The sequence below is a fragment of the Phyllobates terribilis genome, unplaced genomic scaffold, assembly GCF_046119375.1.
Source record: "Phyllobates terribilis strain yellow unplaced genomic scaffold, ASM4611937v1 Scaffold_1__5_contigs__length_1240528914, whole genome shotgun sequence".
NCBI lineage: Eukaryota > Metazoa > Chordata > Amphibia > Anura > Dendrobatidae > Phyllobates > Phyllobates terribilis.
Genome location: NW_027362761.1, coordinates 777,081,954 through 777,101,352, shown reverse-complemented (window position 1 = coordinate 777,101,352; position 19,399 = coordinate 777,081,954). Strand labels below are relative to the sequence as shown.

General features: G+C 44.0%; 1 protein-coding gene across 1 annotated transcript in view; it reads left to right on the top strand.

Moving 5' to 3' along the window:
• LOC141157188 (uncharacterized) overlaps window positions 1-10,419 on the top strand; it is a 96,658-nt gene extending 86,239 nt beyond the window's left edge. The window contains exon 6 of the mRNA XM_073644190.1: window positions 9,916-10,419. Coding sequence (XP_073500291.1) covers window positions 9,916-10,419 — 504 coding nt within the window. The remainder of the gene's footprint in view (window positions 1-9,915) is intronic.
• Window positions 10,420-19,399: the final 8,980 nt, after the last annotated feature.

Genomic DNA, 19,399 nt, shown 5'->3' with positions numbered 1-19,399 from the left:
CGTATCACATATAACTGCATTCCAAAATCAGCCATTTCTGGCTTCCATTAACATTTTGTTGCAGTGTGTCGGTGAAGGTATTCACACGAGGTCGCTGTGAAGAATAGTATTAGTAAACTACAGGCACGCTATTTAAAGCCGTTGTTCTCCGTCAGACATATCACGTATAACTGCGTTCAAAAATCAGCCATTTCTGGTTTCTATTTACATTTTGTTGCAGTGTGTCGGTCAAGCTATTCACACGAGGTCACTGTGAAAAATAGTATTAGTAAACTGAGGGCACACTATTTAAAACCATGGTTCTCCATCAGACGTATCTCATTTAACTGCATTCCAAATTCAGCCATTTCTGGTTTCCATTTACATTTTTTTGCAGTGTGTCAGCACAGCTATTCACATGAGGTCGCTATGAAGAATAGTATTAGTAAACTACAGGCCCACTATTTAAAACCGTGGTTCTCCGTCAGACGTATCACATATAACTGCATTCAAAAATCAGCCATATCTGGTTTCCATTTCCATTTTGTTGCAGTGCCTCGGTGAAGCTTTTCACACGATGTTGTTGTGAAGAATAGTATTAGTAAACTACAGGCCCATTTTTTAAAATCGTGGTTCTCCGTCAGACATATCACATATAACTGCGGTCCAAAAAAAGCCATTTGTGGCTTCCATTTACATTTTGTTAAACTGTTTCAGTCAAGCTATTCACACAAGGTCACTGTGAAGAATAGTATTAGTAAACTACGGGCCTGCTATTTAAAACCATTGTTCTCTGTCAGACATATCACATACAACTGCGTTCCAAAATCAGCCATTTATGGCTTCCATTTTGTTGCAGTGTGTCGGTGAAGCTATTCACACGAGGTCACTGTGAAGAATAGTAATATTAAATTACAGGCCCGCTATTTAAAATCGTGGTTCTCTGTCAGATATATCAAATACAACTGCGTTCTAAATTCAGCCATTTCTGGCTTCCATTTACATATTGTTGCAGTGTGTTGGTCAAGCTATTCACACTAGGTCACAGTGAAAAATAGTATTAGTAAACTACAGGCCCGCTTTTTAAAACCGTGGTTCTCCGTCAGATGTATTACATATAACTGCGTTCCAAATTCAGCCATTTCTGGCCTCCATTTCCATTTTGTTGCAGTGTGTCGGTGAAGCTATTCATACGATGTTGTTGTGAAGAATAGTATTAGTAAATTACAGGCCTATTTTTTTAAATCGTGGTTCTCCGTCAGACGTATCACATATAACTGCGTTCCAAAAATAGCTATTTCTGGCTACCATTTACATTTTGTTAAAGTGTGTCGGTCAAGCTATTCACCCGAGGTCGCTGTGAAGAATAGTATTAGTAAACTACAGTCATGCTATTTAAAACCGTGGTTCTCTGTGATACAACTGCATTCCAAAATCAGTCATTTCTGGCTTCCATTTCCATTTTGTTGCAGTGTGTCAGTGAAGCTATTCACATGAGGTCGCTGTGAAGAATAGTATTAGTTAACTACAGGCCCGCTATTTAAAACCGTGGTTCTCCATCAGACGTATCACATATAACTGCATTCCAAATTCAGCCATTTCTGGCCTCCATTTACATTTTGTTGCAGTGTGTCAGTCAAGCTATTCACACGAGGTCGCTGTGAAGAATAGTATTAGTAAACTACAGGCCTGCTATTTAAAACCGTTTTTATCTGTCAGACATATCACATACAACTACGTTCCAAAATCAGCCATTTCTGGCTTCTATTTCCATTTTGTTGCAGTGTGTCGATGAAGCTATTCACACGAGGTCGCTGTGAAGAATATGCAACTTTGCTTTACATTTATATATAATGATGGTAGGGTATGAGATATATTTTTGTCTTTTGTCTTTTGTAGGTTTTGTATCTTTTTGCTAGTGTGAACATGCTCCTATTTCTTGCATGTCTACCATCTTAGACCTCAGTTCACATTGCTTGGTTTTTTGTCTTGTTTGCATTCTGTGCAATTTAAGGGTGTGGCATCCCCTTTGTTGAGCTGACTGGTATATATGTAGCTTACCACGGGCCTGGATGGTCTGGAGTTGGGACCCGGTCCTATTTGTCTACCCTTTTATATGCATTACTTCAACTTTGATATACAGTAAGGTTTTTAATATAGGCAGTATAGGTACCGTCCCAATTTAGGGTCACCTTGCCGCTGGTGGGACGGCTTGTATACTTTTTTTGATCAAAAATAGTTCACTAAGTACCCTATATTTATTATGCAACTTTGCTTTACATTTATATATAATGATGGTAGGGTATGAGATATATTTTTGTCTTTTGTCTTTTGTAGGTTTTGTTTCTTTTTGCTAGTGTGAACATGCTCCTATTTCTTGCATGTCTACCATCTTAGACCTCAGTTCACATTGCTTGGAAGAATAGAATTAGTAAACTACAGGCCCGCTATTTAAAACCGTGGTTCTCCGTCAGACGTATCACATATAACTGCATTCAAAAATCAGCCATTTCTGGCTTCGATTTACATTTTGTTACAGCGTGTCGGTCAAGCTATTCACACGAGGTCATTGTGAAAAATAGTATTAGTAAACTACAGGCCCGCTATTTAAAACTGTGGTTGTCCGTCAGACGTATCTCATAAAACTGCGTTCCAAATTCAGCCATTTCTGGTTTCCGTTTACATTTTGTTGCAGTGTGTCAGCAAAGCTATTCACATGAGGTCGCTGTGAAGAATAGTATTACTAAACTACAGGCCCGCTATTTAAAATGGTCGTTCTCTGTCAGACGTATCACATATAACTGCGTTCCAAATTCAGCCATTTCTGGCTTCCATTTCCATTTTGTTGCAGTGTGTCGGTGAAGCTATTCACATGAGGTTGCTGTGAAGAATAGTATTAGTAAACTACAGGCCCATTTTTTTAAATCGTGGCTCTCCGTCAGACGTATCACATATAACTGCGGTCCAAAATAAGCCATTTCTGGCTTCCATTTACATTTTGTTAAAGTGTGTCGGTCAAGCTATTCACACGAGGTCGCTGTGAAGAATATTATTAGTAAACTACAGGCCTGCTATTTAAAACCGTTGTTCTCTGTCAGACGTATCACTTATAACTGCATTCCAAAAATCAGCCATTTCTGGCTTCCATTTCCATTTTGTTGCAGTGTGTCATTGAAGCTATTCACACGAGGTCACTGTGAAGAATAGTAATAGTAAACTACAGGCCCGCTTTTTAAAAGCGTGGTTCTCCGTCAGATGTATCACATATGACTACGGTTCAAATCCAGCCATTTGTAGTTAACGTGTAAAATATTGTCCTCCATTTAAAATGGGCAAGGTGCGTGGCAAGGGACGGGGAAGTGGATGTGAAGGTGATGGTGCATGCAGAGGCCGAAGCCAAGGCCATGGCCATGAGCAAGCTGAAATTGTGCCTCAACAAACACCCACATCTTGTCGCTCGACCTTCCTGTCCCAATTACTAGGGGACCGCAGAACACCACTATTGAACACAAAGCAGTGTCAAAAGGTTGTTGGTTACGTAGCAGATAATGCTTCCAGTCACTATGACACCACCACAACCCTGTCTTCCACATGGTCAAGTCTCAGTAGCCGTCAGTCTGGACCTCATATTCCTCACCCTGATCCTCCTTCCTCCCACCATGCTGAGTGCCTGGATACAACTGATCTCACACTTGGACACTCAGAAGAGCTGTTCACTTTTCCATTCATAGATTCGGGCCTCTCGCCCAGCCAGCTTCAAGCGGGTGAAGAGGAGAACGCCTGTAGCGATGCCCAAATATTTGAGCAGCCACGGTCACACAAAGGCAACTGTGGGAAAGTGCAATTACTGTCGCAAGAGGTGGATGATGATGGTGAGACACAATTGCCAGAAAGTCAGGAGGAGGACCAGTGTGCGGAAGTGGAAGATGAGGTGGTGGATGATATAGTAACTGACCCAACCTGGCAGGGGGACATGCAGAGCGAGGACAGCAGCAGACAGGGGGAGGGAGGCATAGCACCACAACAGGCAGGAAGAAGCAGTGTTGTGGCCGCAGACAGAAGGCAGGAAAGCGTTCCCCTATAACGCCAACACGATGGAAGTTGCCAGTATAACTGTTAGGTCTTCCCGAGTCTGGTTGTTTTTACAGACTCTGCAGATAACCCCAAAAAGGCCATTTGCACCACCTGCCAGGCCAGGGGTAGCAAAACTAGCAGCCTGACCACCACCAGCATGATCAGGCACATGGCAGCAAAGAACCCGACTAAGTGGGCTGAACCCCAGGGTCCAGAAGCAGTGTCTGTGGGTGACACCACTGCTTCTTCCGCTGTTGTGCTTGCATGCCAATCCCCTGTCCATGGCGCGTGCGAAGATGCCTCCCTCCCTGCACATGTCATCGCACACTCTCAACTAGCACCATCAGCAAGCACGCCCTTGTCCCAGCACAGCATTCAGTTGTCCCTACCCCAGTCCTTGGAACACAAGCGCAAATACGCAGCCACACTACTAAATTCACACATTTCGCAAACGCTTGCACTCGAAATGTTGCCTTTTAGGCTCATGGAGACAGAAGCTTTCTGCAACCTGATGGTGGCAGCCGTCCCTCGGTACTCATTCCCCAGCCGCCACTATTTCTCCCGGTGTGCTGTCCCCGCATTACACGAGCACGTGTTCCACAACATTAGCCCTCAGCAATGCAGTTACTGGGAAAATGCTTGTGGGCAGGGACGGTACATCTCACTGAAGGCACACTGGGTTAATATAGTGGAAGCCGGGATCCAGTTGGACCTTGAGACGGAACACGTCCTCCCGATGCAGAGGATTGCCTATAGCCAGGCATGGTCGTGTGTGACAATGGCCGGAACCTTGTGGTGACTCTGAAGCAAGGCAAGCTCACACACGTACTATGCCTGGCCCATGTGCTTAACCAGCGGTTTCTCAAAACGAACCCAGATCTGCTGGATCTGCTTGTCAAAGTACGCCGCGTGTGTGCCCATTTTAGAAAGTCAGCTACAACTTCCGCCGCCCTTGCCATGCTTCAGCAGCATTTGCAGCTTCCAGCTCACCGGCTGGTGTGCGATGTCCGCACGCGTTGGAATTCTACATTGCAGATGTTGGGAAGTATTCGAGATCAGAAGAGGGCAGTTGTTGACTACCAGAATCAACAAGTCCATCGTTGTTCAGGTCAGACTCCACACATAAGTCCTCAGGAGTGGACATGGATGTCAGACATCTGTACCATCCTCCAAAACATTGAGGACTCCACCAAGATGGTGAGCGGCAATGACGCATTAATTAGCGTCACCAACGCACTCTGCTCACAATTAAAGAGGATGCATTGCAGGCGGAGCATGATGAGATGGAGCAAGGAACCATACAGGGTGATTCCACACAGCCCAGCCTCATCTCATCCCAACGTGGATTGGGTGGCAGTTAGGAAGAGGAGGAGGAAGAACAGAAGCTAGTTTCATGTGCTATAGACGGTACTAACTGCACAACTGTCATACCGTTCATTCAGCGAGGATGGCCAGGGAGGACAGGGAGGAGGAGGAGGAGGATGGCAAATATGGCTGAGTTTATGTTGCGCTGCCTTTCCCGTGACCCTCGCGGTCTCCAAATTTTGGGTGACAGTTATTACTGGTTGGTGACACTTCTAGACCTACGCTACAAGGAGAACTTTCTGCCTCTTATGCCCGTGCCGGACAGTCCTAATAAAATGTGGCAGTACGAGATGGCCCTTTTTGCGGAATTATTAAAAAAATTCCCATCTGAAAATGTAGGTGGCAGAGGTCACAGTTCGTTGAACAACCAAGGAGCATAGGCAAGGGAGACACAAATGCAATCCAGTAGAGGCAGGGGAATGCTGTCAACGTTCTGGGACAGTTTTCTCAGACCCTCCCATCGCACAGGCCCTGAGGCACGGGGTACTCTCACGAAGGGGGAAAAGTTTTGGAAGATGCTGAGGGAATACCTTGCCGACTGTACCAACGTCCTCCGTGATTCTTCTGTGCCTTATAATTATTGGGTATCCAAGCTGGCATGAACTGGCTCTCTATGCCTTGGAGGTCCTGGCCTGCCTTGCCGCTAGCGTTTTGTCCGAGCGGGTTTTTAGTGCCGCTGGTGGAATTAAAACCGATAGGCGCATCCACCTGTCAACTGAAAATGCTGTCAGGCTGACTTTTATAAAAATGAACAAGGACTGGATTGGGCCAGACTTCTCAACACCTCCAAATGATAGCAGCGTAACATAAACTCAAATACAGTGTCTTTTTTTTGGGAGGTCTAACTATATTCCCATGCACCTCTGTCTTCACACCCAGACATGGGTATACGCTTTCTGATTTTGTCTATTTGCTCTTCACCTCCTCCTTCTCCTCATCCTCCACCACCATATCACCACTATATCTACCATATCACCATATCTACGTCTTTTGCAAGGGGCATTGGAGTTCAACCAAATTTTTGGCAGCCGTTGCATTCACTGTATAGGCAAACAGTATGGGATACCCACTTCCTAATAATGGGAACATTGTTTTCAGGAGGCCCTCCGACCTCTACGTCTCTTGCAAGGGGCATTGGAGTTCCTCCAAATTTTTGGCAGCCATTGTATTCACTGCATACCCTATAACTGGATAGCAGAACCGCTCCTTTCTAGGAACATGTCGTTACTGAGGCTCAACTCTATGTGTCTTTAAATTGTTATTGGGGTTTTTACAAAATTTTGGCAGCCGTTGTACTCACTGCATACCCTATAACTGGATAGCAGAACCGCTCCTTTCTAGGAACATGTCGTTACTGTGGCCCACCTCTACGTGTCTTTAAATTGTTATTGGGTTTTTTTTCTACAATTTGGCAGCCCTTGTACGCACTGCATACCCTATAACTGGATACCAGACCCTCTCCTTTCTAATGGGAACATGTCGTTACTCTGGCCCATCTCTAAGTGTCTTTAAATTGTTATTGGGGTTTTTCCTCAATTTTAGCAGCCCTTATACTCACTGCATACCCTATAACTGGATAGAAGAACAGCTCCTTTCTAAATGCAGCATGTTGTTACTGTGGCTCACCTCTATGTGTCTTTAAATTGTCATTGGGGTTTTTCCAAAATTTTGGCAGCCCTTACAGTCACTGCATGGGTATTACCAGTATAGGAGACCCACTCCTTTATAATGGGAACATTTTTTTTTACTGAGGCCCTCATCTATGTCTCTTCAAAAGGGTATTGGGGTTTGTCCAAATTTTTGGCATTGCTTTCAGTCACTGCATACGCAATAACAGTATAGGAGACTCACTCTTTAATAATGGGAACAAGAAAGAGTAGCCGGCTGATGGCCCTCTTACAATAGTGAAGGCCAACTGCTGGCCCTTTAAGAATAGTAAGGGCCGCCTAATGGCCCTATAAAAATAGTCCTTGTGACTTTCAGAGTCCCTCCTTCATAAATGAAACAGGATGTGTCTGATGATGTCTCACACACCACATGGTCAGATAAAGTTGTAAAATGTTAAAATGACATTTACCGGTGAATGTATTTTTCACCATTGAAAGCAATGCAAAAGTGCAAAAACGCATCAAAAACACTATTTGTGAAAATAGCCCAAGGTGTGGAGGAGCAGTTTTGTTTTTTTTTATTTTGCCTTATATACAAGACATTACCCTGGAAAGGATGTCCCTTAATATTTTTCCCAGGAAAATCCAGTTTGGTTTAGTTTTTTATGTTTTATTGTGAGTCCGTAAAAGTGGCGTAATACTCTGACAACATTGTTGATAGCAGTGTCCTTGGAGTCAGAGATGCTCCCAGGGGTCTTCCCCATGCTATTCCCATGTCATTTGAGCACTGTTCCCATTGATTTCGGCAATTTTTAGGGCCTGTGCAGACCGCCGGGGGGGGGCCGCCGGAAAAATGCTTGCGTTTTCCATAGACTTACATTGGACTCGTTGCTCGGACCGAGCACTCGAGCATTCAATTTGCTTGACCCAAGCAACGAGTACCCGAGCATTTTAGTGCTTGCTCATCACTAATAGTTTATAAAATGGGGTCACTTATGGGCTGATTTGACACCCCAACCAATGTGACATGGTACCCTCAAGCCAGTCCAGCAAAATCTGAACTCCAATATGGCGCTTCTTCACTTCTGATCTTTGTACTATGTCTCAAAAGTAGTTTTTGACCACATATGAGGTATCTGCGTACTCAGAAGAAATTGCATAACAAATTTCGGGGTCCATTTTCTCCTGTTACCCTTGTGGAAATGCAAAATTTGGGGCTAAAAAACATTCTTGCTGGAAAAATTTGATTTTTTTTATTTTCACGGCTCAACATTATAAACTTCTGTGAAGCACCTGGGGTTTCAATGTGCTCACCATACATCTAGATAAGTTTCCTGAGGGGTCTAGTTTCCAAAATGATGTCACTTTTGGGGGGTTTCCACTGTTTAGACACCTCAGGGGCTCTCCAAACGCGACATGGCGTCCTCTAATGATTCCAGCAAATTTTACATTCAAAAAGTCAAATGACACTCTTTCCCTTCCAAGCCCTGCCGTGTGCCCAGGCAGTAGTTTTCTCCAACATATGGGGTATCAGTGTACTCAGCAGAAATTGCACAACAAATTGCATGGTGCAAGATCTCCTGTTACCCTTGTGAAAATGCAAAATATGGGGCCAAAAAACATTTGTGTGGGAAAAATTTGTTGTTTGTTTTTATTTTCATGGCTCAACATTATAAACTTCTGTGAAGCACCTGGGGGTTCAAGGTGCTCACCACACATCTATACAAGTTCCTTGAGCTGTCTAGTTTCCAGAATGGTGTCACTTGTGGGGGGTTTCCACTGTTTAGACACATCAGCGACTCTCCAAATACGACCTGTCGTCCGCTAATTATGCCAGAAAAATTTACATTAAAAAGTCAAATGGCGCTCGATCCCTTCCGAGCCGTTCACCCAAACAGTGGTTTTCCCCACATATTGGGTATCGGTGTGCTCAGGAGAAATTGCACAACAAATTTTGGGGTCTATTTTCTCCTGTTACCCTTGTGAAAGTAAATACAATTGGGTCTAGAGTAAAATTTTTGTTAAAAAAAGTTAAATGTTTATTTTTTCCTTCCACATTCCAATAATTCCTGTGAAGCACTTGAAGGGTTAATAAACTTCTTGAATGTGGTTTTGAGCACCTTGAGGGGTGCAGCTTTTAAAATGGTGTCACTTTTGGGTATTTTCTGTCATATAGACCCCTCAAAGTCAATTCAAATGTGATGTGGTCACTAAAAAAATGGTTTTGGGAATTTTGTTGTAAAAATTTTAAATTGCTAGTCAATGTTTAACCCTTATAACTTCCTAACAAAAAAATCTATATTTCTAAAATTGTGCTGATGTAAAGTAGAGATGTGGGAAATGTTACTTATGAACTATTTTGTGTGACATGACTCTCTGATTTAAGGGCATACAAATTAAATGTTTGAAAATTGTAAAATTTTAAAAATTTTCACCAAATTTCCATTTTTTCCACAAATAAACGTAATTCATATCAAATAAATTTTACCACTATCATGAATTCATGAAGTACAATATGTCACAAAAAAACATTCTCAGAATCACCGGGATCCGTTGAAGCGTTCCAGAGTTATTATCTCATAAAGTGACACTGGTCAAAATTAAAAAAATTGGTCTGGTCAGGAAGATGAAAACAGGCTTCTGGTGAAACAGTTAACACCCCCGACAGCCATTATGAGTATTGCGTTATGCCGTTTGGACTCTGTAATGCCCCAGCAGTCTTCCAAGAACGGGTAAACGTCATGTTCCGGGACCTACACATGTGTGGTAGTTTACCTAGATGACATCTTGGTGTTCTCTCCTGATCTGCTAACGCACAGGAGGGACGTTCGCCAGGTTCTACAGAGGTAGAATTCTGTACGTCAAATATGAAAACTGCGTCTTTGAGTAGACCTGTTTTCCGTTTCTGGGGTACATCGTCTCCAAGACTGGCTTGAAAATGGATCCTGAGAAGGTATCCGCCGATCTGAAGTGGCCCCATCCAGAAGGTCTAAAAGTTATCCAGCAGTTTCTCGGGCTCGCGAATTACTACCGCCAATTCATTCCACATTTCTCTTCTTGGACCCCTCCTATCTCTGCCCTAACCTGCAAGGGAACCAATCCTAAGGTGTGGACTCCAGAAGCAGAGGACGCCTTTGTGTCCCAAAAACAGGCCTTCTCCTCGGCTCCAGCATTGCATCGTCCGAACAATAACAAGCAGTTCTTTCTGGAATCAGATTCTTCTTACTCAGGAGCAGGTTCCGTTCTTACTCAGAAGTCATCTTCCGGTCGCATTGTGACCTTAGGCTTCTTTTCCAAGATCTTCTCTGCTCCTAAATGCAATTACTCTATAGGTGATCGAGAATTGCTAGCGATTAAACTTGCTCTGGAGGAGTGGCGGTACTTGCATGAATAAGCGATGCACCCTGTGGTTATACACTACCGTTCAAAAGTTTGGGGTCACCCAGACAATTTTGTGTTTTCCATGAAAACTCATACTTTTATTTATCAAATGGGTTGCAAAATGAAAAGAAAATATAGTCTAGATATTGACAAGGTTAGAAATAATGATTTTTATTTGAAAGAATAATTTTCTCCTCCAAACTTTGCTTTCATCAAAGAATGCTCCCTTTGCAGCAATTACAGCATTGCAGACCTTTGGCATTCTAGCTGTTGCTGAGGTAATCTTGAGAAATTTCACCTCATGCTTCCTGAAGCCCCTCCCACAAGTTGGATTGGCTTGATGGGCACTTTTTGCATACCATACGGTCAAGCTGCTCCCACAACAGCTCAATGGGGTTGAGATCTGGTTACTGGGCTGGCCACTCCATTACAGATAGAATACAAGCTGCCTGCTTCTTCCCTAAATAGTTCATGCATGATTTGGAGGTGTGCTTTAGGTCATTGTCCTGGTGTAGGATGAAATTTGCTCCAATAACGCGCTGTCCACAGGGTATGGCATGGCGTTGCAAAATGGAGTGATAGCCTTCCTTATTCAAAATCCCATTTACCTTGTACAAATCTCCCACTTTACCAGCACCGAAGCAACCCCAGACCATCACATTACCTCCACCATGCTTGACAGATGGCGTCAGGCACTCTTCCAGCATCTTTTCAGTTGTTCTGCGTCTCACAAATGTTCTTCTGTGTGATCCAAACACCTCAAACTTTGATTCGTCTGTCCATAAAACTTTTTTCCAATCTTCCTCTGTCCAATGTCTGTATTCTTTTGCCCATATTAATCTTTTCCTTTTATTAGCCAGTCTCAGATATGGCTTTTTCTTTGCCACTTTGCCCTGAAGGCCAGCATCCCGGAGTCGCCTCTTCACTGTAGATGTTGACACTGGCATTTTGCATGTACTATTTAATGAAGCTGCCACTACAGGAGCTGTGAGGCATCGATTTCTCAAACTAGAGACTCTAATGTACATGTCTTGTTGCTCAGTTGTGCAGCGGGACCTCCCTCTTCTCTTTCTACTCTGGTTAGAGCCTGTTTGTGCTCTCCTCTGAAGGGAGTAGTACACACCGTTGTAGGAAATCTTCAGTTTCTTGGCAATCTCTCGCATGGAATAGCCTTCATTTCTAAGAACAAGAATAGACTGTCGAGTTTCACATGAAAGTTCTCTTTTTCTGGCCATTTTGAGAGTTTCATAGAACAAACAAATGTAATGCTCCAGATTTTCAACTAGCTCAAAGGAAGGTCAATTTTATAGCTTCTCAAATCAGCCAAACCGTTTTCAGCTGGGCTAACATACTTGTGCAAGGGTTTTCTAGGGTTTTCTAAACATCCATTAGCCTTCTTACACAGTTAGCAAACACAATGTACCATTAAAACACTGGAGTGGTGATTGTTGGAAATGGGCCTCTATACACCTAAGTAGATATTGCAATAAAAACAAGACGTTTGCAGCTAGAATAGTCATTTACCACATTAACAATGTATAGAGTGTATTTCTGATTCATTTAATGTTAGCTACATTGAAAAAAAAAGTGCTTTTCTTTCAAAAATAATACAATTTCTAAATGACCCCAAACTTTTGAACGTTAGTGTATATACTGACCACAAGAATCTTGCCTATCTGCATTAAGCACAGCGACTTAACCTTCGACAAGATAGGTGGTCTCTGTTCTTCACCCACTTCAACTTCTCACTCCATTTTTGGCCGGCAGATAAAAACTTCAAGGCGGACGCTCTCTAGATCCTTCCAGTCTTCCGACCAGGGAGAAGAGCCTCTACACATAATTGAGCTGTCCAAAATCCTTGCGTTTGCCCCGTTGGATTTGGCTCGACTCCCTTCCAGAAAGACGTACGTGGCTGAACCAGATAGGAAGCTGGCTGGCCATGCCAGACAGAAGAAAACGACTCTCCTCATCTCCTAACATTATTGATTGCCGACCCTGCGCAGGTATATTGTGGATTTCGTCTCAGCCTGTCCCTCCTGTGCCCAGAACAAGGCCCCGAAACAGCTTCCGACCGGTCAGTTATTGCCTTTGCCCATACTATGTGCTCCCTGGTAGCATATTGCAATGGATTTCATCATCGACCTTCTAGTATCGGCTGGATGAACCGTTATTTGGATGGTTGTGAATCATTTCTCCAAGATGGCCCATTTGACTCCACTGTCCGGTCTTCCTCAATGCCCACCACAGTGACGGGGTCGAGCTCCTCCCTTGGGCCGAATTCTCATATTACAACCATGTGAGTGAATCATCTGCCAAATCTCCATTTTTGGTAGTCTACGGTCAACATCCCAATATCCCGTTCCCTGTGTCAACCACCTCCGATATTCCTGCTGCGGATTCCCTCGTCAAGAGTTTTTCTGACATCTGGAAGGACAACTAGTCTTCCTTATTAAAGTTCAACGAGCAGACGAAAAGACACGCAGACCAGAGGTAGAGAACACGCTTTTGAGGTAGAGAACATTCTGGCCACCAAGAGAAAAAAAACTTTTTTCTTGTGGATTGGAAGGAATTCGATCCTGAGGAGAGGTCCTGGGAGCCCAGGAAGAACATCATGCCCCTCTCAACCTGGAGAGATTTCTTGTGGGCTTGAAAAAGAGGGGGTGTAAAGGAGGGTTCTGTAGCACCGGAGTCCCTGCATGCTGTCCCTCCTCTCCAGCAGGAAAGCCAGCTCACTCCCTGCCACGGCCCCCTTCCCGTACTTCCTCCTCTATAAGCTGTGCCCGCCTGCCTGTCTATCAGCCATGCCCGCCTGCCTGTCTATTAGCCATGCCTGCCTGTCTATCAGCCGTGCCCGCCTGCCTGTCTATCAGCCGTGCCCACCAGCACCATCCTGCCTGCATATCAGCCGTGCCTGCCAGCACCAGCCTGCCTGTACACCAGCCGTGTCCGCCTGTACTTGCCTGCCCGTGTGTCTGGCATCCCAGTCACCAAACCAATGGTGTCAGTTCATCTACCATTCCTGGCAGTCCCTGCCTCCTGTCCCTTGGGAGTCAGTTGCCACCCACCCGAGGTCAGTCCGGGAGTAGCACCTGGTTCCACCTCCCTCATCTCTCCTCGGATTGCGGTATCGTCAAGATGCCGTATATCTGAGATCAGATTCGTGAGGTCCCTAGTCACGGCCCTCTGATCACGGTACAGTGGTTCCACCCAAGGCTGCCACCAGGAATTTGAGGGTCCCCATACTGTTAAAATATTCGGGCCCCCTTAACACTCCACTCAGGCCCCATCCCAGCTCCACTTCCACCCCTTGAACCTTCCGCAATCTCACCGCCCACTCTTGGAAAAACTCCACTTCTGCACCACATCCTCACCAATCACACATTAACAGTTCCCATCGAACACCATATCACATACATAGCCATCAACTTTTGTTTTAACCAAAAGATTTTTTAAGCCTGCCACCACGACAAGGTAGACTCTTTTGGCAGGGCCCTATGCTACTCTAATCTATTTAACATTTCTTAAAATATCTCTTTTTAGCTATATTTTAATTTATTTTTCTTTAAGGGAATATGTCACATAAATATTTTAAAAAATTGAAACCAGATTATGATAATTGTTTTATAATCTGTATTTCTGATTGCAGATTATTGTATTCTGTTTCCTGTACATTTATGGAAGCTGCTCTCTTTCCTGCTATGAGATATGAACATTGGACATATGCATGTATATATCACAAGACATTAAGTGCCTTTTAATCATCTCACAAACACATTGGGTAGCAATAACCAGAGAGTGGTCTATGCCCTTAACATAAAAGCCCCATACACTAGTAAGGACAGTAATGTCTTGATGGCAGTCCTGTTCCTGCCTATCGTGAAATGACACTTGCTGACAGCCCATACTACATGAAGTATGCAGCTAGTCTGCATAGATCATGGGATGACAGACATCCATTGCTGGCTACCTTATAGTTGCAATTTCATCTAAGTATTCACTCAATCTTTATGAAAGCATACATACAGATATATTCATTCTTATCTATCTAATAGGATGATGGCAGCTGTCCAGATGTGCGCTAACTATGTTCCTGCCTATCGTGAAATGACCCCTGTTGACAGCCCATAGTTCATGAAGTATGCAGCTAGTCTGCATAGATCATGGGATGACGACAACTGTCCAGACCTGCATCCCACCACAAGAACCACTCTGGAGAATGAAATCATCCTCAGTTCTCAGACTGTTGGGATGCAGCTGTGGCACCCTATTTTTCAGAGATGATGTCCTCCACCCAAGTCTCAAAAGTCTGAAAAGGTCTTCAGGAGAAGTGGGTAGTCGAGCTAGTCTAGGCCATCAGACAGTCACCTCTGTAGCTGTAATGTCATCCTTCCTATGGTTCCAATCAGGGGCGGATGTGTTATTGGTGCAACTTGTGCGACTGCACACGGGCCAAGAGGTAAGGGGGCCCATTTCACCTCCAAAGCGATGGAATTGTGCATTATGATGAGCTATTGGGCTGCAAAGGGCTCATATATTATACTTGCACAGGGGCCCTCTTCTGTGTGTGTCCGCCAGTGGCTCCAAAATTATATTTCCTGCAATGAGAAACACATCACATTAATAATTTCCAGGCAATCAAGATCAATACAATCAATCCTATCACTACCACTATGGGCTTTAGCAAAGTTGAGAGTATATTGTTTAACCAAACTCCGATAGACCCCATCCAGAAAAAGGGATTCCATCGCTCCTTGGATATCTCTAGCTTTTTGTTGCAGCTCCTTTATCTTATCCATGTTTCTCTCAATTGAATCATGTGCATCTTCAATATGGGAGCAACATTCCTCACCTATAACAGCACAAGTTCCACCTTCAATTGATAACAGGTAGTCAAGAGCAATTCTATTCTGAAGGGCTACCTTCCACATTTGGAGACATCACAAGTAGAAGCTAATGGGGGTGAAACCAAGAACCAAAACATTCAGTGACATCACAAGTAGTAGCTTATGGGGGCGAAACCAACAACCAAAACATTCTGTGAAATGACGAATAAGAGCTAATGTGGGCGGAGCCAACAACATAACATTCTATGACATCATATGAAGCATGAAAACCAGAGCAAATAGATATAGGACGTCCTAAACAAGTAAACAAAAGCAAGAAAAAAAAAACTTAAAAATAATCTTTATTATAATACTCGTTAAACTTTGGAAAATTTAGCAACATATATAAACATACAAAAACCTGAAGATATATCGAGCAGGGTGACGGGGTTATAATTCTAAAGTCCCTAATAGGACCCTGTGTTCACCCCTATCTATCGCGGAGGTTGGCACCCTAAACTATAAGCAATATGGCGCCCTAATTCACCGTAGACTGACCCTATTGGTCCCTATGTGACTATTCTTCAATTGAGCACCAACCAAATATCAAAAGACACCTTAAGCACTAAAATATCCCAGTAGTGCTACTACACCAGGTATACACATATATGTGTAGCCTAATACAATAAAAGATGTCCAACAAAGATATAAAACAGGGTTGAGGGAGGATTAAATATATTTTCTCTCTAAAGTCCCTAATAGGACCCTATTTTCACCTCTACCTAAAGAGGTTGGTACCCTAAATTATAAACGATATGGCGCTCCCGCTCTCTGTAGACTGACCCTATTGGTCCCTATATAACCCTATTCTTAAATTGAGCACCAATCAAATATCAAAAATCAATAATCCTAATGCATTCCCAATTTTTGAGTAAAAAACCTAGGAATTAGACTCAATCCCTCTAATAAACAATAGTCATAACAGTTCTTCATAGGATACAATATCCCCAAAATATCACTTGATGTGCAATAAAATTCATAGAAAATATCGACTTGTCTGAAAACTGTAAAAAAAAAAAGAACCAAGTCCTGACGCGTTTTCCCCCTTCTTCATTTTAGGGGTTCATCAGGGGATGGTGGTAAGATACAATGGTGCCTGCAGTGTGCACCATGACCTGCAGTAAAGGACCCAATAGAACACTGGGGATTTTGTATCCTATGAAGAGCTATTAAAACCATTGTTTATAAGAGGGATTGAGTCATTCCGTGACCTTACAAGTGTTGGAGGTTACTGCCGGCTTCCATTGAAGTGCATTGCCCAATTTACTAGATTCAAATATGAATCCTACCGATGTGGGAGAATATTTGAATAGTTTCACTATATATGAATGTGTATATATATACATTGTTGTTGTACAAGGATTTCCCAATATTGGTTGGATTTATACTTTTGATCTGTACTGTATATTACTGTGTGTCTCAATAAAACCAGACAATTACATAATTATCTTCAGGTTACATGTTTTTCCTTTACAGGATACAACTGTAATCTCCCAGATTTGGATGACTCTAAAACAATACATGGCCCAAAAATCAAGAAGTCGGCATGTTCCAGTTATAGCCGAGGGGATTCTCTCAATTATAACTATTGTATGGATCTGATGAGCAAGAAAGTCAGAAACGAATAAAGTGTGATGGATAGTGTTGAGCAATACCTTCCGATATCGAGGAATATCGGATCGGATTGTATCGGACCGATACTCAAAAAATATCGGATATCGCCGATTCCGATACCAGAAACCAATGCAAGTCAATGGGACACAAATATCGGAATGAAAATAAACCCTTTCTTTCCTTGTAGGTTAATTCTACATGAAGGAAAACAACTAAGAATAATGTAGAATGTATTGGGGGAGGTGGGGGAGACAATAAAGGCATAGAGGTTTAGCCCAATCAAATGGAATAGCAGGAATTAATATTTTTTTTAAGACGTTCTGACTTACGGAAATATTGACTATGTTAAGTTTTTTTATATTTTGTCAGATATTTATGTTTCACTACTTCCATGCTCTTCACCTTCTTTTTTACTTCTCCCACACTTTCTCCTTCATCATCCTCAGCATCAGCATCTTTTTCATCAACTTCTTCACCTTCTTCATCTTCTTCTTCTTCACCTTCTTCGTATTATTCTTTTTTTTTACATTCTTCATATTCTTCTTATTCAACTATTATTCTTCTTCATATTCTACTTCTTCATCTTCTTCATATTGTTCTTCTTCATCATATTCTTATTTGTGACAGGCATTCCTGTAGTTGTTATCTATAAAAGTTTGAACATTACACCTTTCGTTCTGCCCGACACAAAAGCTTTACAACAGCATTTTTCCGCGTTGAGTTTGGCCTGCAGCAGCAGGACTTTTCCAGGGGCACCACGAGGAGGAACGGACTCACCCCCATACACTGCTTAGTCTTCTTCTGCTTATAATTTAGATAATATCTTTTGCTCTGATTTTTAGTCTTATGCTTAATGTTCTTCCGCTTTTCGTTCTGCAGCTTCTTGTACTTCTGCTTCTTGGTTTTCTGTCTCTTGTTCTTCCATATCTTGGTGGTTGTCTTCTTGCTCTTTGTCCTCTTGGTCATCTTCTTCAGGGTCATCTTCTTGATCTTCTTCGGGGTGGTCTTCAGGGTCGTCGTCTTCAGGGTCATCGTCTTCGGAGTCCTCGTCTTCTTCGGGGTGGTCTTCAGGGTCGTCGTCTTCAGGGTCGTCATCTTCGGGGTCCTCGTCTTCTTCGGGGTGGTCTTCAGGGTCCTTGTCTTCAGGGTCGTCGTCTTCGGGGTCCTCGTCTTCTTCAGGGTGGTCTTCAGGGTCGTCATCTTCAGGGTCGTCGTCTTCGGGGTCCTCGTCTTCCTCGGGGTGGTCTTCAGGGTCGTCGTCTTCAGGGTCGTCGTCTTCGGGGTCCTCGTCTTCTTCGGGGTGGTCTTCAGGGTCCTCGTCTTCAGGGTCCTCATCTTCGGGGTCCTCGTCTTCTTCGGGGTGGTCTTCAGGGTCCTCGTCTTCAGGGTCATCGTCTTCGGAGTCCTCGTCTTCTTCGGGGTGGTCTTCAGGGTCGTCGTCTTCAGGGTCGTCATCTTCGTGGTCCTCGTCTTCTTCGGGGTGGTCTTCAGGGTCCTTGTCTTCAGGGTCGTCGTCTTCGGGGTCCTCGTCTTCTTCAGGGTCGTCGTCTTCGGGGTCCTCGTCTTCCTCGGGGTGGTCTTCAGGGTCGTCATCTTCAGGGTCGTCGTCTTCGGGGTCCTCGTCTTCTTCGGGGTGGTCTTCAGGGTCCTCGTCTTCAGGGTCCTCATCTTCGGGGTCCTCGTCTTCTTCGGGGTGATCTTCAGGGTCCTCGTCTTCAGGATCCTCGTCAGGGAGATCCAGAGTGATTACCAAGAACCATTTCAAAAAGCTTAAACTTGGAAATGTAGCAGAAGGTACAAGAAGGCTGAGGAACTGCCAAGAACCAGCTGACGGTACTGGAACCCGGATGGGTAGCAGAAGGTACAAGAGCCAATGGAACTACCGAGGACCAGCTGACGGTACTGGAACTCGGTTACTAAGCAGGAGGTACCTGTGCCAGAAAGCACTACCAAGGACCAGCAGACGTTGGTGGAACTTGGATACCGAGAAGGAGGCACCTAAGCCAAAGGCACTGCCGAGAACCAGCTGACGGTACTGGAACCCGGATGGGTAGCAGAAGGTACAAGAGCCAATGGAACTACCGAGGACCAGCTGACGGTACTGGGGCCCGGTTAGTAAGCAGGAGGTACCTGTGCCAGAAAGCACTACCAAGAACCAGCAGACGTTGGTGGAACTTGGATACCGAGAAGGAAGCACCTAAGCCAAAGGCACTGCCGAGAACCAGCTGACGGTACTGGAACCCGGATGGGTAGCAGAAGGTACAAGAGCCAATGGAACTACTGAGGACCAGCTGATGGTACTGGAACCCAGTTACGAAGCAGGAGGTACCTGTGCCAGAAAGCACTACCAAGAAGCAGCAGACGTTGGTGGAACTTGGATACCGAGAAGGAGGCGCCTAAGCCAAAGGTACTGCCGAGAACCAGCTGATGGTACTGGAACTCGGATGGGTAGCAGAAGGTACCCATGAAAAAAAAAGTTGCAAGGCCGTGAGCCGG